Source organism: Hemicordylus capensis, chromosome 1, assembly GCF_027244095.1.
Source record: "Hemicordylus capensis ecotype Gifberg chromosome 1, rHemCap1.1.pri, whole genome shotgun sequence".
Classification (NCBI taxonomy): domain Eukaryota; kingdom Metazoa; phylum Chordata; class Lepidosauria; order Squamata; family Cordylidae; genus Hemicordylus; species Hemicordylus capensis.
In genome coordinates, this window is record NC_069657.1 from 46,897,697 (window position 1) to 46,923,276 (window position 25,580).

The window sequence follows — 25,580 nt, forward strand, 5'->3', positions numbered from 1 at the left end:
TTAGTGTTTTATGGGCCTCCCTGTCCCTGACACACACCACACATAATAAAAATTAAATGCTGAATTTCAAGTTCACACTATTGAGAAGTCTGTCTGTTAAACAACCTTGTTTTCAGTACATCATAACTTCTGTGTGAACTGAAGCTTTGGATGAGCTTGAAAGAGTTAAAAAAAACCTGTTATAGCATAAGAATTGCTTCAAGAGGCCACTCTATAGTATACTGGCTATGCTAGGCCTCGGTTAGCATTAATTTGCAAGTAGGCTTTAGAGTCATCAGGCTAAAAGCTGCATGGAAGTACTTGCATTAAAACCAGCATTCAGAGAGGCATGTGAACCACAAATATGAAGAAATACCTAAGCTGGCAGAACAAATGTACAAACCACAGGCTGATAAACAATCATAGGAGAGCTAGTGATCAGAGAAGAAAAAAGGAACTTAACTGGGTCTCTGGAGGATTGGTTTTGAAGTTCTGTGTAGTCTCAAGGGATCTTTGTCTGGAAAAGTGGGGGGAGGAGAGAAGGGGGGGGAATGGGGTGAAAAGTTCCCGAACGTTAGTGAATGTTGGTGATTAACAGGAGTGTGTAAGGATGGAGGCACAGAAATTTTGAGTCCTCTCCATTGGGTGCTAACCCGTCCAGCTGGACTGGCACAGGATCAGAACTGGAGATCAGGTAACCAGGCTGGCCACTTTGAAATGATATGGGATTTGTTAGATGGGGAGCTACTGAAAATGTACTGTGTTAAACCAGTGACCTTTGCTTGTATGGCTTCTTTGCTGAGCAGATTTAAAATAAAGTTTTAAAAGTTCATTTCAGTCTTTGAACAGTCACTTGCAGGTACCCTGAACTTAAGAAGAGGGGATATGCCTTGATCAAAGTAGAAATCTTGTTTGTTTAATTGTGGGACATTAGACTGGCTCTTTAAATTGACCTCATGTTTGCAATCATAAAATACTGAACTGATTAGCATTCCATTTAATGTTCACATTGCTTGAATCTCTCATAAAATGTAGATGATCAGGGCAGCCTTCAGTCAGGCATTGACAAAAGACGTTTCACCATGACAGGAGGGAATCTTCTGACAGAACCATTGGGAGCCCCCCTGGAACATAGGAAGCTGCCATATACTGAGTCAGACCATTGGCCTATCAAGCTCAGTATTGTCTTCACAGACTGGCAGTGGCTTCTCCAAGGTTGCAGGCAGGAATCTCTCTCAGCCCTATCCTGGAGATGCCAGGGAGGGAACTTGGAACCTTCTGCTCTCCCCAGAGCGGCTCCATCCCCTGAGGGGAATATCTTGCAGTGCTCACACATCAAGTCTCCCATTCAGATGCAACCAGGGTGGACCCTGCTTAGCTAAGGGGACAAGTTGTGCTTGCTACCACAAGACCAGGTCTCCTCCCCTGCTGTTGTTGCTAAAGTCTTTGGATATCCAGCATGTCTGTTGGACCTGCCCTACCGTCTCTTCCCTCACTGTTATCTGGGACTGGATGGAGGCAGAAGACAGATGTATGATGTCATCTTTGCTCTGGAGGGAGCATTCAGCCAGCCATCTTAGCTTCCTCAGCTTCTTTTTAAAAGGCCTCTTACTTCCCCCCTCTAAATTCCCTTTTAGGTCCCCGAGTGGTGCATGTGGTTCTGGGATTTATAGTTTTTCCAGAAAAAACTACAAATCCCAGAACCACCTGCACCACTCAGGTACCCAAAAGGGAATTTAGACAGTGGGGAGTGCCTTTTTAAACAGAAGCTGTGGAAGGCAAGGCAACTGACTGAATGCTTCCAACCAAGAATGTGTCCTCCAAGAGGAAGTCATGCAGCCTTCTCCTGCCTTCACTCAGACCCAAGTAAAGTGTGGGAGGAAAGGATGAGGGGATCCAGTAGACATGTTAGGTCTCTAGCCCCAGCGTGATACAAATGACACTGCAATTGGAAGGGGCCATCATGGTGCCAACCTGACAGTCTCACTGGAGTTGGGTCAGATTCTGACATTTTGGTCTGTACACAACTTCTTACATACTGTGTTTGAAATGGGAACTGTGTAAGTGGGGGGCTTAATACATGTAGGCTAACACAGCAATATTAAATGAACAGTTGCCATTCACTGCCTAGATTTTCATGTGTTTAACAGATTTGTGTTAATATAACTATGAATAGAAATCCTCTGAATTTAATGGCAAGTTTAAAATGTCTCTGGTCTCTGTTTTTTTAATAGAAGCTTTTCTATAAATGGAAGTCCGTCTCCCCCCACCCCCAGTTATTCTTACTACTATTTGCAACCAGATGTCATATTATAGTTCTTTTATTTCAATTTGGGAAACTGAAGGCGTGATGATGAACACTTTGATCATTGATCATATTGCATAGACCTTTTTGGTATGAAGTAACAGACTGTGCAGTTGAAGTACTTTGCCCTGTTCTTGAAAGTACCTAGATAACAGTTGCACTAAACCAAACGCACATGTGGATACCTTTCCTTTGTTCTGAACTTTGTCCATCCCCAAACTATAAGATGCTTTCCAAAGAGGTGTGCTGAAAGTTAGAAACTCAAAATGCCGTAATCTAAGGAAAGGGATGCCTGTTCAGTACCTTGGAATGGGTGTGATTGGTGAAGCTTCCCTTATTTTTCCTCGCTCTACAGTAAATGGTTACAGGACTGATATCTTTCTTTGTAATAGAGCTTATTCCCTGCAGGAATTTACTTGTTTGGGGTGATCTCATCAGAACTGGGTTCTTGAGTCATTTGGTTTTCTATGCACTTTCAAGCTAGAGGCATCTTAATCATGCTGTGTATTTGAAACATTGTTTCTAGCTACTGCAGTTGCTTCACTATCATTGGACCATAGCATGCACTCATAGTTTGCTGGACTTAAACATTTGTTTTTAGCGCTCAGTTGCCAGTCTATAGGGAAACTTCTTCAGAGGAGAGTGCCTCTTCACCGTTCACCTCACACACTACAAGTAGGGATGTGCACGCACCTGTTTGGAGGCCCTTTTACGGGCCTCCGAACAGGTTCAAAAGACGGGCAGTTCGGCCGGTTCAAAGTCTGGGGGGTACTTCTTAAGGGCTGGTGAGGGTACACTCCCCCCCCGGCACATTTCCCCTGCTGGCATTGCAGTTTAAAAGGTCCAGCAGGGCAGCAGCACACCTCCCTGATGCCCCGTTGCCTCCTCGGACCGGAAGTACCTAGTGCGCGTGCGCCAGGTACTTCCGGTCCAAGGAGGCAACGGGGTGGCAGGGAGGTACACTGCTGCCCCTCTGGACCCTTTTAAACTGCAGTGCCAGCAGGGGAAACACAGTGGGTGCACCCTCCCCAGTCCTTAAAGGCATCTGCCCTCGAGGCGCCCCACTCTGGTTCCATGCACATCCCTAACTACAAGTACCTCAGTATATATACGCTCTTCCCATTGCACACTGAATGAACTGGATTTTATGCAAATAGGCCCCACTCATGCAAACTATATACTTCTCTTTCCATGGTATAATCCACGTGAGTGAGACCCACTCACACACAGGCACCTTACACATATATGTTTCCATTCATATTAAAAGCACTGCATGCTGTGGGGGAAAGGAACATGAGCTTGAGGCTTTCTCATGTATTCTCCCATGATGTATGCATCTTACACATCTGTGATATGTGAATTGGTCAAAAGTAGCCCTAGGGGACCTGTGACTGCTCAATCATTGATCTTATCATTGGGGGAAACACCTAGCTTTGGTGCCTCAGACAGGAAAACTGCTGCTTCGGAATTAAGTACAGCTCCTGCTTAATGAGATGACCCTGTCGTCATTGAAGGGGAGCAAAGACCATTTTAAGTGCCACACCCAGAGTTTATGAATCTTTTTAGAAGTACATGTGGCTTTCTTTTTGCTGTCTCTATAGCATGTTCTAGTTGTCCAAACAGCAGGTATTTTTATTCTCTACAGCAGTGATTCTCAAACTTGGGTCCTCAGGTGTTATTGGACTTCAACTCCCATAATCCCCAACCAAAGGCCGCTGAGGCTGGGGATTATGGGAGTTGAAGTCCAATAACACCTGAGGACCCAAGTTTGAGAATCCCTGCTCTACAGCCATGTTTTTTTCTGCTGCATCCACAAAACCAGTACTTTGTGTTAAATGCATCGCTGACTATAAAAACAAGCATGTTCCCTCCTCCTAGTGATGCAGCTTTGTATCAAAATGTCTGAAATATTGTGAACTCTAGAATTTCCCCCCCAGAAAGAGGATCTTGCTCATCATTAAGCTGGTGTGTTTTTACTTTGTTAACCACCCTGGAAATACTCAACTGAAGAGTGGTATACAAATCTTTGAAATAAATAAAACCAATACATAATTAAATCTGACTCAAAGAACAGATACGTACCTGTAACTCAAAATACCAGATAAATTAGCTTGGTCATCCTGTCAAATTGTTGTGCAGTGCAAGCAAAAGCCAGTGCACAAACCTTGAGTAAGAGCTGCAGTTCACATCTGACAGTAAAAATGGACATGGAAAAGAACTGAACACAGTTAATATCACAGACCTTGAAAATCGAAAGCTGAGGGTTGTAGTAGAACAGATGTCTGAGAGTAGACGGAAGAAAAACCTGTTATCCTTTGCAGGTGGTTACTGTGGTCTTAAACTCTAATGGCCTCCAGTGAAATTAGTTCCTCTTCAAAGGATTAGCTGGGATGAAAAGCAAACACCAATATTACAGGCTTCCTCCTCACTTGTTTGTGGGATAAGAATTTGACATGCGTTTTGGCTTTGATGTATATAGTACCTTTATATCCCACAACACTCTGGTTCAGAGCAAATGTATTTGTTTCTCTGAGTCCTGGTGATTCCAATGGGTGGTCTTTACTGCCATTAGAGCAGAATGGTGCTTTAAAAAAGAGCAGACCAGCCAGCGTCTTTGTTATAGGTTGCCAGTGCCACTGGAATTGCAATCTCTGTCCATGAAATTGTTTTTTAGCACTGCAAGCGTGATGGTTTGCCATCAGTTCTCTCCGAAAATCTTCTGCTGGTGCTAGAATCTGCTCCAAGCTGTGACGAGGAACACTGCAAGACCTAAATGATTAAACACATCAGCCTGTCCCAGAAACATACATTGGTTATTTGCCCATTGGATGAATGTTGTTGGTTATTTGCCCATTGGGTGAGTGTGGTTGGAATTCTCTGTGGGCAAATGTACTTTGAATAATTCTGTATACTAGTGACTTCATATCACACCCAATCTGCCTATAAAAGGAACATGAATTGCTGCAAGATTCATCTGGCAGATGGGTATTCAAAATTGTTGTACTGGTTTCCAGGGGTCTTTGATTCTGCATCAGGCACTTCAAGAAAACAAATTATAGTTACTCTGGGAGTAACCAAGTGAAATCAAATAAGGAGTGTTTTGTGTGTGGTGTTCTTCAAAGATGTCAGAGTTATGCTGAATCTGTAGGCTTTTAAGGGAATTTAATAATATATTAGCCATATATCCATGCTCACCTTAGGGTCAGCAATTCCTAATAATCAAATGCTCTTAGTGTCTTTGGCCAGCAGTTTAACTCTTTGATTTTATCAAGGGACTTGTTTTTATTTAAATGTGTGGCTTTCCGTTCCATAAAGTAAAGGATACTTACATCTATTATCCACTTTTGCAAATAGGAAGCTGAGATTGATAGTGTGACTTTTCAACTCAGTGCTTGGATATGAACCCCCTCAATCCACTCTGAATCAAATGGGGCAGAGGGCTATTGATTTGGATTGTATGAGTAACCCCTGCTAACTTGGCAAAGAGGCATTTTTTAACGTGGTGGTTCTCTTTTATTTAGCAGGGGGAGAGTAACTGGCCCTATCCACCTCCAGCACAGTACCTTCAGTGACTGTTGCTGGTGTCTATCTTTTGTTTCTTTTTAGATTGTGAGCCCTTTGGGGACAGGGATCCATCTTATTTATTTATTATTTCTCTTTGTAAACTGCCCTGAGCCATTTTTGGAAGGGTAGTATAGAAATCGAATGAATTAATGAATGAATGATATGAATGAATATTTTAAACTTTTTCTGGTGGAATAAATAAGATAATTGTAAACCTTTTACTGTTATTGTAACCCATTTAGGGGCATTTATCTGCAAAAACAAGCACAAATCAATCAAATAATGGGATGAGGAATGTGGCAAATTTATTTGTAGCTGGGATTTTCCAGACATTGGCATTTTGTCTGCCTGTCTGTTGTGATAGTGAGGAAGACTGAAACCAACTTGTGGATGTGGTATGTGTGTTTGGCATGATCTGAATATTGTTCTGCACTCCTGGCTTAGTGGTATCTTAACGAAATTGTGTTTTAATAGTCTTAAACCATCTTGACCTAAGAATGTAACTTCTACCTTGCTCTGTGGGGACCTAAAAAGATCTCATAGCTCAGATGTTAGGAGGAGATTCCCACTTGCTCAAGCTGTTTACACTTATATTCATATCCCGACACATTTTTGGAATGAATGTGGTGATAAACATTGCATTACCTTCCATTTTTCCTTACCAGGCAAGCAGTATATTCAGCAGTTGGCCGAGAACACCAGATATTTCCGAAGGCGACTTAAGGAAATGGGTTTTATCATCTATGGAAATGAAGATTCCCCTGTTGTACCTTTGATGCTATATATGCCAGCAAAAATTGGGTAAGTTGTATAGGGAGGAAGTGCGTCTTGAGCATCAGCAACAGTGGTAAAATTTTGAGGTTATTCCCATTCTAGTTTAGACCCTACAAAATTGTGCTGTTTTATAGAGCAGAAAAAGGAGGAGCTTTTTAGATATTGGGAGACGGAAGAGGTGGGATAGGTTAGGAATATAGGAAGCTGTCTTATACCGAGTCAGATCATTGGTCCATCTAGCTCAGTCTTATCTACAATGGCTGGCAATAGTTTCCCCAAGGTTACAGGCAGGAGTCTCTGCTAGCCCTACCTGGAGTTGCCAGGGAGTGAACCTGGGACCTTCTGCATGCAGGCATGCAGATGGTCTTCTACTGAGCTATAGCCCCATCCCTTAAGGGGAACATCTTACAGCAGACAGCACTTGCATGTGGTCATCCATCCAAATGCAAACCAAGGCAGACCCTGCTTAACAAAGGGAACAATGTATACATGCTGCCACAAGACCAGCTTGTGATTCTGGTGGAGAAGGACAAGGAGGTCTGAAGTTTCCGACATAGGAGCATAAAATCCTGTTCTGGGGAAGCCAAGTTGTGCATCCAGTTCCACATCCTGTTTGGCTTCTTGCAATCCCATAGAGCAGTTGCCCAACACATAGACCTGAATGCTTTTGAACAGCATAGGCCTTTTGCTTAGATAGCAGCAACAAAGGAGGGGTGGTGGTGGAATTCTTGGTCAGTGAGCTTCCAAGTTGACATTGCTGTGTTGCATCAAAGAGATTTTCAAGTTTAAGTTACAAATCTCTTTAGAAGCAGCCTGCTAGGAGACCAGCCCCTGCCAAATATAATCTTTCAGCTTTGTGAAAACTTATAACAGTGAAACCTTTCTAGGAAGACCACCTCAGGACTGAACAAAAGAGGCCTTTGTGTGCAGGCATTCTACTTCTAAGCAAGGCAGTAGAGGCAGTCAGCACAGTGGCCTCCCAGGCGCTCCTCACCAAAGACCCCCTTGCGCTGAGTAGTGCAGGCCTCATGTGTCTGCTGTTGTTCCTTCTTGTGTTGCCTTCATTAAGCTTGTTTCATTCTTTCTTTCTTTTTTGCAGTGCATTTGGGCGAGAGATGTTGAAAAGGCACATAGGTGTTGTGGTTGTGGGTTTTCCTGCCACTCCTATCATTGAATCCAGAGCCAGATTTTGTGTGTCTGCTGCTCATACCAAAGAGATACTTGATACTGTAAGTATTTGTTTCAGAGTCTTAAGCTGATCTCTCTCTTTTTTTGGTACAAAGAAAACAAGAGAGTAGCTAGCTTGGCATGAAAAAGATCTTCTGGGCTGTAGCAGCACTACAGGATCTTGTACTTGCCACCTCAGTGCTCTCGCATTTCTGTTGTTTTGAGCCTTACTCTAGCAATTGTGTAATAGAGACTTGCATAATCTGAGCTGGGCTGCATGGATTTGTCACTCTAAATGGGTTTTAGACACTCTGCTCTCAGTTCTGAGCCAGACCCTTGGGGTGGTGCTAGGGATTCTATGCTGCATTGGGATTTTTACATCACTAGTATTCTCCATGTCAGTTTTGTTAGCTTCAAATATTCTGAGACAGAGGAGGGCAGCTGTGTGAGAAGCCATTCTAAACATGTGTCATGTGTCCTGCTGTAGATGGTTGAATAGTTGCACTTGAAGAGAGCTCAGGTGACTTGCCCAAGCTTCTATCGCCTCCATAATGGTCTGCCTTGGGGCTGCTGCAGGCTTCAGAGGCAGCCATGACACTGTTTTGAAGCAGTGATTGTGGAAGCTGCGTTACCAGAGGTTTCCCCATTAGTGTGAAACACCGCTTCTGCAGTCACTGCTTCAAAACTGTGTTGGGGCTGCCTTTTGAAGTCTGCAGCAGCCCCAGGGCGGACCATTGCTGAGGTGGTAGGCTGTGCATTATGTCAGCTAATGAACTTATTATGGTATAAGCTTAAGAACAAAGCCTATTTAGTCCAGCATCCTGTTTCACACAGTGGCCCACCAGGTGCCTCTGGGGAACCCACAGCCCCAGTGTGCATCACTTTACACTTGCTTAGATTGATCTGCATTTGCCATTTTGTCGCCCACTCCCCCGGTTTGGAGAGATCCTTTTGGAGTTCCCCACAGTCCGTTGTGGATTTCACTATCCTAAATGGTTTTGTGTTATTAGCAAATTTGGCCACTTTGCTGGTCACCCCAACTCTGCAGTCATTGCTGTGTGTTAACACTAACTGAGGTCCACTTTAATTATGGACATCAGTAGTGCCAGCTACCTAATTTTCTATTCCTGTAGTAGTATGCAACTGTACCAAAGTAGCTTTACTTGAAGAAAATCGTCATGGACTGTTGAACTTTCTTTCTTCAGTAAAGTTACTGTTAGAGATGTACAGCATGGTTTGATTATTTTACTGTAAAGGCATATCCCATCTGATGACTAAAACTTCAAAGTTCAGACAAATTGTAAAACTGCTTCCATTTTCTGAGTCTAAAATGAGGGCAAAGGAGGACCATACAAAGCGGGCCCACATATGTCTAGGTCTTATTCATGCTTGTTAAAGTGATCATCCCACCTCTTCCTTTCCTTTCCCATGTTAAGTGTGGCGGTCTTTTAAAAAAACAAAAAGCTGGTATTTGTAATGCTTGCTTATTAAATCAATCCACATGATGGGCAGCGGTTCTCTGTTACAACATGTAACTGTTTTATGTAAATAGAACTTCCTTGCCTGAAAATACTTTGGCCCTGGATCAGATCAAAGCCCCTCGTAACCTGCATCCCTGTGGGATGGTGCTTTCTTCTCAGTGATGAAAAATATATTACACTTTCCTGAAGTCAGAGTTCACCCATGCCGTTTCCTTTGTAGTCTTTGCAAGTCACATGCTTCTCTTTGTTTTAAATTAATAAAATCCTAAATCTGAGTTCAAGAATAACAGTTAATGGACTCTTTCAACAGAAATTCAACCTCAAATTATTTCCATATGCTGCTTTTTGCTAAAGCTCTGCTTTAAAAATGTTCTCACTGTTAGACTATGTTTGGCAATTCCTACCTTTGTCCCTCTTTCTCTTCCCCTGCCCCCACCATTCAGAGCACATGGGGCCTCTGTTTAACACACGGGGCAGGTGGGGGGGTGCTTTCCCAAACTGTGTCACCACTTTCATGGCATATGGCATTCATTTGTTCACTTTCCAGTGTTGGTTATTGGGGCCACATAGGTCATAAGGGGGTAAGAGCTACCGAATTGGTAGGGTGGGGGCTTGGTATTTCCTCAGACACTTGCCACGTATTGTCCCCAGAGAAGAAGCAAAGATAAAAAGTGTAGGAGGCAGTTGCGGAAAGAGGAGGCGGGGTGAGAACTTGCAGCTTGAGGAATTAGTTCAGTATTCAGCTAACATGAACATAAGAACAGCCCTGCTGGATCAGGCTCAAGGCCTATCTAGTCCAGCATCCGGTTTCACACAGTGGCCCAGCAGATGCCTCTGAGAAGCTCACAGGCAAGATGGGAGGGGCATGCCCTTCTCCTGCTGTTGCTCCCCTGCAGCTGGTATTTAGAGGCATCTTGCCTCTAAGGCAATACATGGAAATGTATGAAACTATACTAGTCCCCCTTCCTGGAGCAAGACATTTGGGAGCTGCAACAAAATTAGGTGACTTTAAATTCTGTCCACTGAATTAGGACAATCTGTGCTGTGAAGTAAAACAAAAACTCTGCATCAAGAATCTGAACTCTGATGAAAAGCTGCGTGCCTTTGCTTATTTCGTGTCATCTTAGGGACATAGAAAGCTGCCATACACTGAATCAGACCATTGGTCTATCTAGCTCAGCATTGTCTTCACAGACTGGCAGCAGCTTCTCCAAGGTTGCAGGCAGGAATCTCAGCCGAATCTTGGAGATGCCAGGGAGGGAATTTGGAACCTTCTACTCTTTCCGGAGTGGCTCCATTCCCCAAGGGGAGTATCTTACAGTGCTCACACTTCTAGTCTCCCATTCAAATGCAACCAGGGCAGACTCTGCTTAGCTAAGGGGACAAGTCATGCTTGCTACCACAAGACCAGCTCTCCTCTACCGTCTTATTCCTATTAATCATGGGAGATGCATGGAGCTGTGCAGGACAATGAAGCCTCCCTACCACTAGAAATCCTGCTTGTTCTCTGGCTACAGAAATCTTATTAGGCACTTCCCACAAATTCATCTTGGGACTTTGTGCAACAAGACACACAATGTATAGTTCCATAAGAAAGAGAGAAAGAAAAGTGCAGTTCCAAAAGAACACCTGTGTAGTTCCAAAGTTCAAGTCATACAAAAGTTGTATTACTTTAGATGTAAACAGCGGCTGATGACAATGAGAACCCTACCCATCTCTCCTCAGCATGCCAAAGACTCTTCCTGCAGACTCTACAGGTTTTCCCCATAGAGTCTTTACCAGTGAACATTACACTCTTCTGCAGTAGTGCTGTCAGATTCCCAGATCCTTGTCATGATCCTAGTTGTATCCATACTAATGGGTATTGAGCCTGTTCTAAGGATTTCCCCCCACTCGTGTAGACTTTTAAATGTCATGGAATATGACTCTAGGCAGCAGATTAGTAACAAGTGTGTGTTGTAGCAGCGCATGTTATACGTGAATTGTACTCACATCACTGTGCAATTCTGATTTATTTATTTTTTTAAAGCCCTGATTCCGCATTGGGCTCCTTCAGACATTAGTCTGTGCTCACTCACTGTGAGTGGCAGGAAAAAAGGGGAAGAAGTCCCACTCCCCGTCACTCACAGGTCTGATGGGGCTTGTCTGAAGCAGGAAATGTCTTCTCCGTGGTGGTGGACAGACCTGTGATTGATCCACCCTTGCTATCACAGGCATGCCCACAGCCATGGAGGGGTTTTCTCATTTCATACAAGTCCCATTGGACCCGTGAGCGAAGGGGTGCTGGGACGAGTGACGCTCACAGGTATGGTGAGCCTTCAGACTAATGTCTGAAAGAGCCTTCTGTCTTCAGAGCCATCAGGACTAGAATCTTGCTTCCTTAAAATGAAAGGAAGTTCTCAGGAAATCTGGTATCCAGTATTAAATTCTGTGGTTGTATGGAATTGCAGAATACACTTCTGATGAGGAGTCTACTTTTTCCAATGTAGTTCAGGACATTACTTCTGTTTGTACACATGACTCACAAAGACATACTCAGTTTCTCATGAAATCAGGCACAATTTGGGGCTCAGCTATAGTTCTGGAGTTCTGTGTGAATACAGTAGAAGATTAATGGGTGCCAGAAAATATGACAGGGTAACCCCCCTCCTGCAGTCATTGCACTGGTTGCCTATTCGCTTCTGAGTTCAATTTAAGGTCCTGGTTCTGACCTTCAAAGCCTTGCGGGGCTTGGCGCCTGTCTACCTACATACCCGCCTCTCCCATCCAGTTTCATCCTGTCTGGTCAGATCGTCTCTTTTGTCGGTCCCTGATTTCCGAGAGGTTCGGGGCTCTAGGACCAATGAAAGAGCCTTTTCAGTTGTTGCCCCGCTTCTTTGGAACTCTCTTCCCCTTCAGATTCATCTAGCCCCTTCCTTACTGATCTTCAAATTTCTATTGAAGACTCTTCTTTTTCGCCAGGCTTTTGCCCTGTAGTTTACCTATTTGTGTTTTTATTTGTTACTTTAGTTTTTAATTTAGAATGTAATTTTTAATGTTGCCTTCTTTTGCATGTTTTTGTGCACTGCCCAAAGTCTTCGGAGTGGGCGGTATATTAAATGTTTCAAATAAATAAATAAATAAATAAATGGCTGTGTGTTTAATATTATGTAGACAGATGACCTTGCTTCAGCCCATCTTATAGATAAGCTATAGGAAAAAGAGAGCACTGGAAATAACTATTAAAAATATCTGAACTAAAAACTTTCAGTTGGGAGGATCTAAGACTTATGAAGCTTGTGCCATAAACTAAACAAGACTTTATTTCATTTATATACAACCCATCCAAAAATGGCTCAGGGCTGTTTACAGCCACATAAAATATTAACATAAAGCATAATAGAACTCTTTAAATATTAACATAAAACTCATTTAAAAACCATTAAATCACTTAAATATTATCCAAAGCAAAGCTGAAGAGGGAGCTTTATGGCTGATTTGATATTTGATTTGATATTTCTCAGATTGTTGCTCACTCCCTTCCCCATACTGCATGCAGAACTGCTTTTGAGGGCCTTTCAAGAACAGTTTATGGTATGGGGGTCAGCTATCCAAAGGAAAGACAGCAACCTTATGCTGTTAAATCTCAATAATTCTGTTTCTTGCCCTTCCCCCCCCCCCATTGTGGTCTGCTATTGTAGCTGCTTTTTGACATCCCCCCCCTCTTTCTTTCAGGCTTTAAAGGAAATTAATGAAGTTGGAGACCTCTTGCATTTAAAATATTCTCGTCACCGATTGGTACCTCTCCTCGACCGGCCTTTTGATGAGACTACGTATGAAGAAACAGAAGACTGAATTCTCTCCATGCCTTTTGTAAAGGGGCACACTCCACAGGACTCCATGTGGCTCAGAGCCACAGTTCTTGAACCAAACACTTAATGACTGCTTAGCATAAACAGAATGACTCTTTACTCACAAATTGAAGTGGCCACAGCAGTTCTAAATGGTGTTTTGTAACCAGCAAAACCAAACCTGGCTTTCATTCCTATTGCTCCAAGGTCTTGCCCTAGAGAGGTGCTTGGCTTGCCGTTTAACATGCTGCTTCCTTATTTATTTCTCACAGTGAGATCACAGTGACCATTGTTGGCAGTGGCGGTGTTGCCCCTCACACTGAGATGTGGGCATTGTTAATGTGTCTTAGGATGTTGCAGTGCTCCTGTCACAAAATTTCCTACTTCCATCACTAAGAATTCGAACCTTGGGAGTCTAAGACCAGGCAGTCTCTTCAGGCAAGACTTCTGAGGACATCGTTGATGGCTAACTTTAAATACATTTAACAAGAAATAATCAACCAAAGCATTTTCCTTTTTGCATTTACTTACTGCTTTATTTTAATTTTATTTTTTAAATTAAAATGATGGTTGACTTGCCACTGATAGGACCATTATTCAGTTCTTTGAGGCACAAAGCAGGAGACATTCTGGGGCCCTAGCCACCTTGCTTTTCAGTCTGTGGACCAAGTGTTCCTTCATTTGGGTAAGTAGCAGGACAGGTCCTTGTCGTTATTTCCCTTGTCGTTATTTCCCTGTAGAATTACTCCAGCTCCAAGATACAGTCATGCTTCCATTTTTAAAAATGGCCTCTAGCATTGCAGATTTAATCAGTGATTATCTGACTTTAAGGCCTGAAGAGAAATGACCAAATTGATTAGATATATGTGAGGTGGGGGGAGACGCATGTTTAAAATTCTAAAGCATCTTTTTTCTTTACATGTAGTAAAGTTCCAGTTCTACTTCCTGAAAGTATTAGAATAGTCTTGCCCAAACATCTCAATCAGCTGGAGTATTAAGAGCACCAACTACATGGTGCAGTTCTAGGAAAAGTGAATGTTGAAAGTGTGTCTGCTGTGAGGACTTTCTGTTATATCTTCACTACTTCTTGCCATATTTATACCAGTCAGGGTCTTGCTATGGCAATAGAAGTAGGCAGCCTAAGGCAAAGTCTGCTACAAAACTCATGCATAGGTTAGAATTTGCCTGGAGTATTTTTGTGAAGATGCTTCTGGAGAAATTAACCAACTCAAAGTACATGGCTTGGCAGAATGTGGCTCTTAAGATAGCCTTTTGGGGATTCTTTGTGCAAATGGAGGCAAACGAGATTTTCAGCTGCTAGAATGAAATAGTGCAGATCCAGATTTCTTTAGAAATCTGGAAAACAGTTCTTTACAATGAGCTAGAACACCCTCTAGCATGCATTCTCTCTCTCTCTCCCCCACCCCCAAATATCTCAGGCAAGCCTTGGAGACAACAAGATGCTTTGATAACTTTTTCAGAAAAATCACACTGGGGCATTCAATTCTTGGAAGCAAATTAATCTGAGAATTAGTAGATGTAGAAATATTAGTGGCAATTAGGAATGATCTAAAATGGCCACACTGTCTTCCATTGTATTCAGTTTACTATGGCAATGTATTTCTTTACTTACTAAGGATCGTATGATCTTCTCAATGCCAGAGGTGCAGTGTGCAGTGATGCACGTATGCATTATGAAGTTGCACTATTCATGGATTGGCTTCTCTGTTCTTTAAGCACAGAATCTCTTAGTACTTTGCACCTAGGAGACCTTGCACTTTCCCATTAGTTCTCTCAAAGGATTATGCTTAGCACTGAAAACATCTCCGCAGCTCAAGAACTGCTAGCTTTCTTGAAGCACCTCTGCTCAAACTTACTAGCCTTTGTTTTTCTCTTCAGTGTGGCAAGAACTTCAATTCTCAGTGTATGATTTGGAACTGAGAAATGTTGGTGTTTGACAGACAAATAGTAATTATTAAAACTGTGCAGTGCAAATCATTAGGGTCTGACATAGGCTAAGCTAAGGTTCTGAGGTGTGTGCTTTGTTCAGATTGTATGTGTCGAACATGTTAGATGTTTTGAAACGTAACGGTAGAAGAAAATATTATTTTATTATCTGTCTACTGAGCCATGTGGCCTTAGCATTGAGAGCCAAATGCAATGGAAGAGGGAAGGAGTAAAAATAGTATCAACGTTTTCATTTCACCTAAATAACTTGAAAATGTGTTCACTGAAGGTATCTCCTGTTGGAAGCGGAGGTCTTAGTGCCCACTGGATTTTAACAGTATTCCTTTTGAAGGCCTACGACAAATCTGTGTTGATGGCATGTCATGATATAATATTAAATATGCTGACCATTCCTAAGGCCCTGGATTACTGAGAGGTATTGAAAACTAGACTCTGCTTTTCTGTATCAAACTGCTTAGGAGCAATACTGTACATGCTGATGTAAGTGACACCAAAGACATAAAGGATAGAAGTAAGATGAGGATAGCAATGTTGCTTGTAACTTTTGTAAGTTTCGCACTGCCCTTATTTATGGTCTAGACCCTGTATAAGATTCAAATGTCAGAATTCTTGAAATCACACTTATTCACCAAGCGTGAGTTAAGGAACTGAGTTCCACTGGACTTGACTGCTTTTATCTTCTACATAAGGCGATAACATTTAATAAGCCTGCTAGCTCAGTGACTGAAAAGTCCCCCCACCCCAGATAAAACAGATGCTCTTTCTTTATCCTTGCAATAGAAGCATATACAAAAAAGCAGTCTAGTGCTAGTATGACGTTTCTTTTGGGGAAGAGCATTTGTCTGGAGCTTGATCGCAAATGCCAGCTACTCCTGAGCATGATTTAACTGATGGCAGCTTCCACAATTACATTAGCAGAGGTACTTCAGTAGTACCTCAAAGGAGAGAAGAAAATATAGCTGGATGAATTTTGTGAGGTGGCATGTTTAGAGTATCCAAGTCAGCTTTAAAGTACTGTACACTCTACTATTTTGCTTTCAGAAATGTGGAAATTCTCAGAAATATGTTTAACCATTGTCTACTGGTCATATGGTTTGACACTCCTCAGAAAGAGACACTTTGGGATGAGACTGCAGGGGAGAAATAGCTTGTAGTTCTCATTTCCAGTTTTCTTTGTCTCCTTTGATAGACAGGACATGTGTGTGAGGAGGATATCAGATCTCCACTATTTGATACATACCATAGGATGTAAGAGTGTAAAGCATCATCATCATGCCTGTAATATACTAACACTGTCCCCGACGCCTCTTGTATTTCTGAAATTTTACATTCCAGAACAACTTAAAGAGTAACTCTGGGGACACCTCTGATTCTCATGGTTGGCATATAGTGTGGAATGGGGTGGCTCTTGGGAATGAAAAAGCAAGCTTCCCTACGATTGGAATGGGCTGTTCAGTGCCTATATGATCAAGTGCTGGGGAAAGCAAGGAGAAGGTTTAATCAGTGATGGGTTACTAGGTGGTTGTGTTGAAAGAAGAATATGGCTTTTCTCCCAACAAGGGTAATATTCCAGAAGGCAAACATTGCTCTGTACTTGATCAAACCAAGCACAGTTGAGCACTCTGGTCCAGAAGAGGACAGTGAGGATTTTAACCATGCTGCTACCCTCTAAGCCCTCGCTGTGCCAAAAGCAAAATCACTTGGGTTATAGTAATTTCCCTTGGAGTAGTTTCCATTTTTCTCTGAACGCTGCCTCATCCAAGTCTCCTGAATGTTTGTGTCAACAGAGATGCTCTTGCATGCTGAATTCCATGCAAAAATGGAAAGATAGGGAGAGCTATGACAGGTTAACACCTTAATTTTGCATGCTAGTTAAGGCCCCCCACCCCCAAGACAACCACAGTTGCAGGAAAAGGCCTAAGTGGCTTGTTGGCTTGCACTGGCCCACAGATACCTAATTGCTACACCCAGCAGCTGTCATCTTTCAAGCCCCAACCAATGTGTGCAGTGCTGTATCTGTTTGCGAAGTTCTGTAGCTGATAACTGTCATGAGCTGCACCTTCATGCTCAACATCTGCCATGATCCTCTATGTGAACAGCACTAAGTGTTGCTACTTGCTGCTGTGAGCCTTTATCCAATAACATGCTGGCTGCCTCAGAATCAGAGTTTGAAATATGTGGGATCTTCATTCCAAAAGATAACTCTCTTCCATTTGGGTTTCCTTAAAGGGGGTGGTGGTGAAGTAATGTAACTGTCTAACAGCTGAACTTAATTCAGCTCTTTGCACTCTAGTATGAGTTCCAGAGTATGTACAAAATGCTCTGTGTTGGGGGGGGGGGGTGAGAATGTGTACACACATTTTTCAATAGGTGTAACTTCAAAATACAATCTGGCAAGACTTGGGATTCCTGCTTGTATGTGTGTGTTAAAGGCACAAATGCTGAACAGTGGATGTGCACACTTCACACTGAATGTGTATTGTACTTGGGTGTTCATACAAGAGTACCAATAATAGAATTGGCCCAGTCTGTGTAATGATGTTGTACTCTTGCTCTGTTTGTGTGTTATTTGGGGGAAATGGTGGGAGGAGTGTGTTCGCTTTTTTTCTTTTACAAATTAAGCTACTTGATGCCTAAAAAATGTGTGAGAGACTTTTATAAAAAGGCCTTAAACTATCGTGGTTCTTGGCATAAGTTAGATTTATCCGTTAAGAGGAAATTTTTGCAGATATCTCTACTCTTAAGTAATCTAAAGTGATTTGGAGACTGTTCGCATCTTTTTCTACAGGCCAGTCTATTGGGCTTAATGTGGTGAAGCATGATGGTACACATTTGAAGGTTTTTCCATGCACACTTGATTCCCCACATCCACTAAATCAGTAGGCTATATTTGCTCAACATTTTTTTCCCTTGGTGAATATTAAAGTTGTGCCCACTCAGTGACAGTTGGTATGTGTGTCATCAAAAAATGAGCTCTTACGGTAAACACTAGTTGTCACCTTCACAGAGGTGAGATTATAATATTCATGCTTTACATCTAGTAAAACTATCTTGGGCTGAGTTTGTCTGTCTGAATGGGGGAAATAGGCCCATAGCTTGTTAACTTGCATCCTGGTTGGCTGCCCTGGGAGTTAATTGTGTGGAGCATTTTACGTGACTTGATCATCTTTGATGGCATGGTGACTTTGAACTCTTTTTGTTAAAGAGTCTTGAAAAGGGCCCAGACCAGGCAAGAGCCACTCTTGTCTCCCCATGTTGTACTTGATATGATCTAGTTGACCATTTCAGGGGTTCCTCTAAGAAGCATGATCTAATGTGAAACAATTTGCTTATGCAGGTAGCTATGGCAGCTAGCAAATTGCCCATCCATCTCTGATGGATGTCCCCATAGAGCAACTGGGATTTGCCAAGAGGTGATACAGTTGCCAACACACTGTACAAAAGTGCACTGAAATATGCAAGGCTTGTCATCCATTTGCCAAATATACCTTCTTTGGCCAGTATTTCAGCAAACCCTACACTAAAACTGCTTCCTGCATTTATGTGTAAGTGTAGAAGGCAAATTGGCTAGGAGACCAATGTGGGGTGGTAGAGAGAGCAACTTATGGAGCCTGAGGCTTAAGGCTATCAATCCAAAGCTAATGGCGGCCCATATATTTTTATAGTCCTAGGATGGGCTTGCTCTAAAAGTTGCAACTTGCAAGCCTTACATTGCATTCTGTTCCTGTGCCTCTGTGTTGCTAATAATGTACATATATCCTGGATTTTTTGTAGATATTAAAACATTTTAAATGAAATTTTTAATTACCTCCCCAAAATGTTTTCTTCCAGAAGGACAACTTTTTTACACTTTGAACAATTAACACAAAGTTGGGTACCATGTTGGTAGCGAGGGAGAGAAGCAAATACTACATTGACTTCTAGGAAAGTAACCATGCATGTTAAGCTGGGAGAAACTGCTTGAGAAAAATCTGTTCTGCTTAATAAAGATTTCAAGAAAAGCCTTTGAGTCTTTTTTCCCCTTTGTTTTAACTGGCATGTATGAAAATACTGTGTAACACTGGCTAATATTCTTGCCTGCTATCCCACCCTTATGCAAGATGTTGGCCTGTAATCTGGCGAAATCTGAGGCATCAAAGGCTCAGCTATAGTTCCACCCACACTGTGTTGTGCAAACATTTTATTATCTGATAGGGCTCAGGAACTCCACTAGTCCTGATGAGTGAAAAATGATTCCTGATGGGTGAAAAAAGTCCTGATGAGTAATGTACCAACGTAGCTTGAGGTCTGACAAGTGAAATATTTTGTCTGGCTGGTGAACTGAGCCAACATTCCTTGGACCCCTAATAAGTGCACACATGTCACAGTCCTACCTAGTTTGGGTAGTAAGTACAGTCTGTTACATTGTAGTACCATCATAGCTCACATAGCCACCTTCAAGAGGATGAACTAATGAGGATTGACTGATGATGAGGCTCATAGTGAAGAAGATGTTCTCTTAAATATCCTGGGCCTACACTGCTTAGGGCTTTATAGGTTTATTGGCACCTTGTATTTTGCCCAGAAACGTATTAGTATCCAGTACAGCTCTTTTATTATAGGAGTAATATGGTATCTCCAAGATGACCGACAGACCAACCTGGCTGCTGCATTCTGTACCAACTGCCGTTTCCGGACTACATACAAAGGCTGCCTCACATAGAGCTCATTGCAATTGTCAGGTCTGGAGGTTACCAGCTCATGTACTACTGTTCTGAGGTGGTTTATCTCAAGAAACAGATGCAGCTGGCATACCAGCCAAAGCTGATAGAAAGCACCTCTGGCCATCGACTCAACCTAAGACACCAGAGAGAGGTTTGGATCCAGAAGCACTCCCAGACTGCATACCTGTTCCTTTTGGGGAAGTGTGACCACAGCCAGAACAGCAGATCAAAATTGTCTCCTGAGTTCTGGCCCTGTACAATACATAAAGGTAAAGTTGTGCCGTCGAGTCGGTGTTGACTCCTGATGACCACAGAGCCATGTGGCTTTCTTTGGTAGAATACAGAAAAGGGTTACCGTTGCCATCTCCCATGCAGTATGGGATGATGCCTTTCAGCATCTTCCTGTATTGCTGCTTCCTGATATAGGTGTTTCCCATCATCTGGAAAACACCAGCGGGGATTTGAAACAGCAACCTCTTGTTCACTAGGCAAGTTACTTCCCCTCTGTGCCATTAGGTGGCTACATACCTCTGTCTTATTTGGATGCAGTCTCATTTTATTCCTCATCCAGCCCATTACTGCCTCTAATATATCCTAATAATTTTGTAGAAGATAATTGTTCATTATAAAATACAAAAATCAAAGGAGATAAGCTTGGACCAGATAGGTGGGTTTTCTGAAAATTTTGGGGTTTTTTTATGTTATGTAAAACATTTTTGCATAAAATTGGCATTTTTAAATTTTTTTAAACCCCTTTTTTAATGTCCTAAATAGATTGTAATCAAGTTTGGCATGTTGTTTGACCTATTTCTACAGTACACATGTACACACATTCACTCTTCCTACACTGCATTTCAAAAGGTTTTCAAGTAGCTGAACATAAAGAGTTGATGCTGAGGGATCAATAAAGATATTTCATGTGTTTTTAATTCTTATGCTGAAATAGATAACTTTATTGTGGAAATATTTTTTAATTTGAATACTCAAACATATGTACCCTCTCACATACTTCCGGGGCAGCAATGGATGGGCTTTCTCTGTTGCTGCCCCAGGGCTTTGGAATGTGCTCCCTGCTGAAACAAGAGCCTCCTCATCTCTGACAACTTTTTAAAAGGCAGTCAAGACACATTTGTTCACCCAGGCTTTTAATTAGATACTGTTTTAATAGTTTTTAACATGGTTTCAATTTTTAGTCATTGTGTTAAACCCTCTCCCCCCCCCTTTTTTTTTTTTTAAGTTGTATTTTAAACTGACCAGAGATGCAGGTTTTGGGTGGTATACAAATATGTCAAATAAATGAAATTGCTGTATTAGCCTAATATTGCACTGGCATCCATTCATTACTAATGCATTTTATGAAATGATGTTGGTCAAAACATTGCACATGTTCAGCGGTGTGAGTACCAGACAACTGCTGTGCTGTCATTTGAGCATGGGAAAGGGTGATTTTCATCAATCTCCCTCTCCTTCTGAAGACCACCATCAAAATATGTCCCTGCAAGTCATTGCCTCTTCAAAAAATAATCCTGTGCACATAGAAGAAGGTATGATAAAAGTATGAATATAGGAAGCTGCTTATACTGAGTCAGAGCCTTGGTCCATCTAGCTCAGTTTTTTATGACTGGCAGTGGCTCTCCAAGGTTTCAAGCAGGAGTCTCTCCCAAAGGTCCCTGCACCCCCACCCCTTAAGAACATAAGAACAGCCCTGCTGGATCAGGCCCAAGGCCCATCTAGTCCAGCGTCCTGTTTCACACAGTGGCCCACCAGATGCCGATGGAAGCCACAGACAGGAGTTGAGGGCATGCCCTCTTTCCTGCTGTCACTCCCCTGCAACTGGTACTCAGAGGCATCCTGCCTTTGAGGCTGGAAGCGGCCTATAGCCCTCTTCTCCATGAAGTTATCCAAGCCCCTCTTAAAGCCATCCAGGTTGTTGGCTGTCACCACATCTTGCGACAGAGAATTCCACAAGTGGATTATTTTATTTATTTTTACATTTATATCCCACTCTTCCTCCAAGGAGCCCAGAGCGGTGTACTACATACTTGAGTTTCTCCTCACAACAACCCTGTGAAGTAAGTTAGGCTGAGAGAGGAGTGACTGGCCCAGAGTCACCCAGCTAGTATCATGACTGAATGGGGATTTGAACTCAGGTTTCCCCGGTCCTAGTCCAGCACTGTAACCACTATACCACGCTGGCTCTCTGATTATGCATTTGCATGAAAAAGTACTTCTATTTGTTGGTCCTAAATTTCCTGGCAATCAATTTCATGAGGTGACCCATGGTTCTAGTATTATGTGTGTGAGAGAGAATAATTTCTCTATCCACTTTCTCCACATCATGCATGATTTTATAGACCTCTAACTTGTCTGGAAGATAGTGACTGGTCTAAGGGAGGAGAGCTGGTCTTGTGGTAGCAAGCATTACTTGTCCCCATAGCTAAGCAGGGTCTGCCCTGGTTGCATATGAATGAGAGACTTGATGTGTGAGCACTGCGAGATAGTCCCCTCAAGGGATGAAGCTGCTCTGGGAGGAGCAGAAGGTTTTGAGTTCCCTCCCTGGCTTCTCCAAGATAGGGCTGAGAGAGATTCCTGCCTGCAACCTTGGAGAAGCCACTGCCAGTCTGTGAAGACAATACTGAGCTAGATAGTCCAATGGTCTGACTCAGTATATGGCAGTTTCCTATGTTCCTTCCTATGTAACAAAAAAAAGGGGGGGGGATGTCCAAGAGCACTTCTACATTTGTAGCTTTTAAAAAGGTACTTTTTAAAAGGCACTTCTGGACATATTAATATTATTATTATTTTATTACATATCTCGCTCTTCTCATGGGATGGATTAATATTTTTGCCGCCCCAGGGACGAAAGTAAGGGGGCTTGGTGGGGAGGGCAACTTAATTCTGTTTTTTAAAACTGTTAAAAATGCCACTGTGTAGCAGCGGAGGTTCCGCCCATCGTATCTCAGAAATGCGCTTCCACACTTCCTGCATTGTGACACGACAGTCCCCATGCAGACAGCAGGGTGCCATCCACATTGCCAATGCCTTGTCTCTAATTTAATCACTACAATATAGAGCTAGGACGTTGTATATCTGGTGTAAGGAAACTGAATTCCCCCCCCGGGTTATTAGTTAGTGTGAGACAGCTCCCCTGCTGTTTGCATTTTCAATGCGACTTGCCTAGACGGAGGCATTTTGCTGCTGTTGAGCAGCTAGGCTGGAAAGTGCCCAGGACTACTTTGTGGCCTCTTGCCTCTCATTATCTATGCTTGGCTACAGCCTTCTAACAGAGCAGGGAGTCCCAAGATGTTGTTAAGACTAAAACACCCATCATGCCCAGGGGATGATGGGAGTTGTAGTTCAAAACGTGAGGTCACAAGCATGGGAATCCCTGTCCCAGAGCATTCGAGCAATGTAAAAGCTAGTTCAAGCCACTCGCAAGTCACTTTTCTGGTTGTGTAAGGAATAGATTAAGCCGCCTAATGGCGCAGCGGGGAAATGCTTGACTAACAAGTAGAAGGTTGCCGATTCAACTCCCCGCTGGTACTAAATCGGGCAGCAGCGATATACGAAGATGCTAAAAGGCATAATTTCATACTCTGCAGGAGGAAACAATGGTAAATCCCTCCTGTATTCTACCAAAAGAAAACCACAGGGCTCTGTGGGCGCCAGGAGTCGAAATAGACTTGACAGCACACTTTACCTTTAAGGAATAGATTAATTTCTGAGCTAAAGCCACTTCTAATAATGGAGGTGCAGGAACAGATGCTGAGCTTTTGGCCTGAAGGGCTATGTGTCCTTACTGGGTTGTTGGTTATGAAACCTGGTATTTTTGGAGGTTGCCTTTAATCATCCAGCTTTGTTTAACTTTGTGTCGGTCTTCTCTCTCATTTCAAGAGGGTTATGCCTTCTTGTCCTTAACTGGGGGGAAACTGATCATCCTCATGACAAGTTCTGCCTGCAACCTTCTGGATAATCAACAAGCCCAGCAGCTGCTTGGAGAATTCATTGTGACATCCTCTTGTGATCAGAAGGCTTATGATACCATCTGCGTACACAGTGGCAACCAGTGTTCACGGAGACAGGAGGATCTGCTTTTAATTTGAGAACAGTGTTTTAAAAGACCCAGATTTTTCTGAGCTCAATCCTGAAAGGGCCAGCATGCCTGCACTTTGTTCAGCTGGGCAGTGGGAGGAGTCAGGATTAATTGTTGCATTCAAGGCAGAAACTGCCTTGCTTATCACCCCTCCTTCCCCAGGGAGCACCAGCTGCCACGGGGTGTACAGTGCATGCATGAACAGAACAGTATGCCCAGGGGCGGAGCCACCATTGGGCCAACAGGTTCAAAGAACCCGGGCCGGTGGCCAATCAGGAGCCGCAAGAGTGGCCCCAACATGACCCCCGCGTCTGACGTCAGACGTGGGGGTGGTAGTTTAGCTCCCGAGTGGGGGCCGCGCAGCCCCTTCGGGAGCTAAACAAAGGCGGGCGCTGCGAACGCAGTGCCAGCCTAACTAGCTCCTGAAGGGGCCACGCGGCCCCTTCAGTCGCTAAGACTGGTGCTGCATTCGCAACGCAGCCCAGAAGCGGCTCTTCCCTGCAGGGGAGAACCGCTCCTGGGCTGCACTGCGAATTCAACACCAGGCTTCGTCTAACTGCCGAAGGCTGCAGCAATCCCGAATGGAGCCTCAAGGCTCCGTTCGGGAGCCAGACCACGCCCCTGCGTCTGATGTCATACGTGGGGGCGTGGCTATTCCCTGCGCCTGACGTCAGACACAGGGTCGGGGCTATCGGGGCACCCGCCACAGCCGCACACGGGCTGCTGGCGGGCTAGCTACACCCCTGAGTATGCCTTTATAAGAGATCCAGCGTGGTGTAGTGGTTAGAGTGCTGGACTAAGACCGGGGAGACCTGAGTTCAAATCCCCATTCAGCCATGAAACTAGCTGGGTGACTCTGGGCCAGTCACTTCTCTCTCAGCCTAACCTACTGCACAGGGTTGTTGTGAGGCAAAACCTAAGTATGTAGTACACTGCTCTGGGCTCCTTAGAGGAAGAGCAGGTTATAAAATGTAAAAAAAATTAAATTAAATTAAAATAATAAATAATTACACAAAGTTCCACACACATACAGCCGTACACTTCTTCTCTGTACCCTGCATTTGAGGAGAACATAACGAGGTCTACTTCTAAAATGAACACATTTTCATGTCAAAACATGTACATGTGCAGAGATGTAAAATATAATGTGTGTGAATGAAAATGTAAAAACAAAACAGATCACCTACCATCACAAATAACTAACGGCTATAAAAATAAACACTTCAGTAAATATTAATCATGCTATTGTTGTGAACCAAGCCTGATTTCTATACTGGATATGCTCAGGAGCTAGCCTATGAAATTAGGCTAGCTTCACCAGTGTCACAAAGTGACCAGTTCTTTTATACAGTGACCATGTACAGTCTGTGCGCAAAGGCAGAAAGAAGGCCAAGACACTCCTAAATAATTCAATGGGCTTTATTATATAAAGTTGCTCATCAGGATAAAATTCAAACAGGTAAACATGTCTCTGATTCATGGAGTAATGCCGTGTGCCTAGCTATCATATGTGTGTGCAATCAATAGTTACAGCTGTCTAACAAATCCTAATAAAGCATTTAGAGAGAAACAGAAAGAAAGGCAGGAGGAAGGGAGGGGTTAGGAAGGAGGTGGCAGTGATTAGTAGGGAGGAGGGAAGTGGGGAGCAGGCCAGGCTGTGCGTTGAATAGGCATCTCACCAAGTTCACGAAGAAGACTTCCAAGGACTTGTTCATT

At 43.1% G+C, this 25,580-nt stretch overlaps 1 protein-coding gene across 3 annotated transcripts in view; it reads left to right on the top strand.

Moving 5' to 3' along the window:
* Window positions 1–17,745, top strand: part of SPTLC2 (serine palmitoyltransferase long chain base subunit 2) — a 138,184-nt gene extending 120,439 nt beyond the window's left edge. For all 3 annotated transcript variants that reach the window (XM_053283134.1, XM_053283133.1, XM_053283135.1), the window contains exons 10-12: window positions 6,514–6,649; window positions 7,722–7,851; window positions 12,985–17,745. In XM_053283134.1, coding sequence (XP_053139109.1) covers window positions 6,514–6,649; window positions 7,722–7,851; window positions 12,985–13,104 — 386 coding nt within the window. In that variant the 3' untranslated portion in view covers window positions 13,105–17,745. The remainder of the gene's footprint in view (window positions 1–6,513; window positions 6,650–7,721; window positions 7,852–12,984) is intronic.
* The last annotated feature ends 7,835 nt before the right edge of the window (window positions 17,746–25,580 follow it).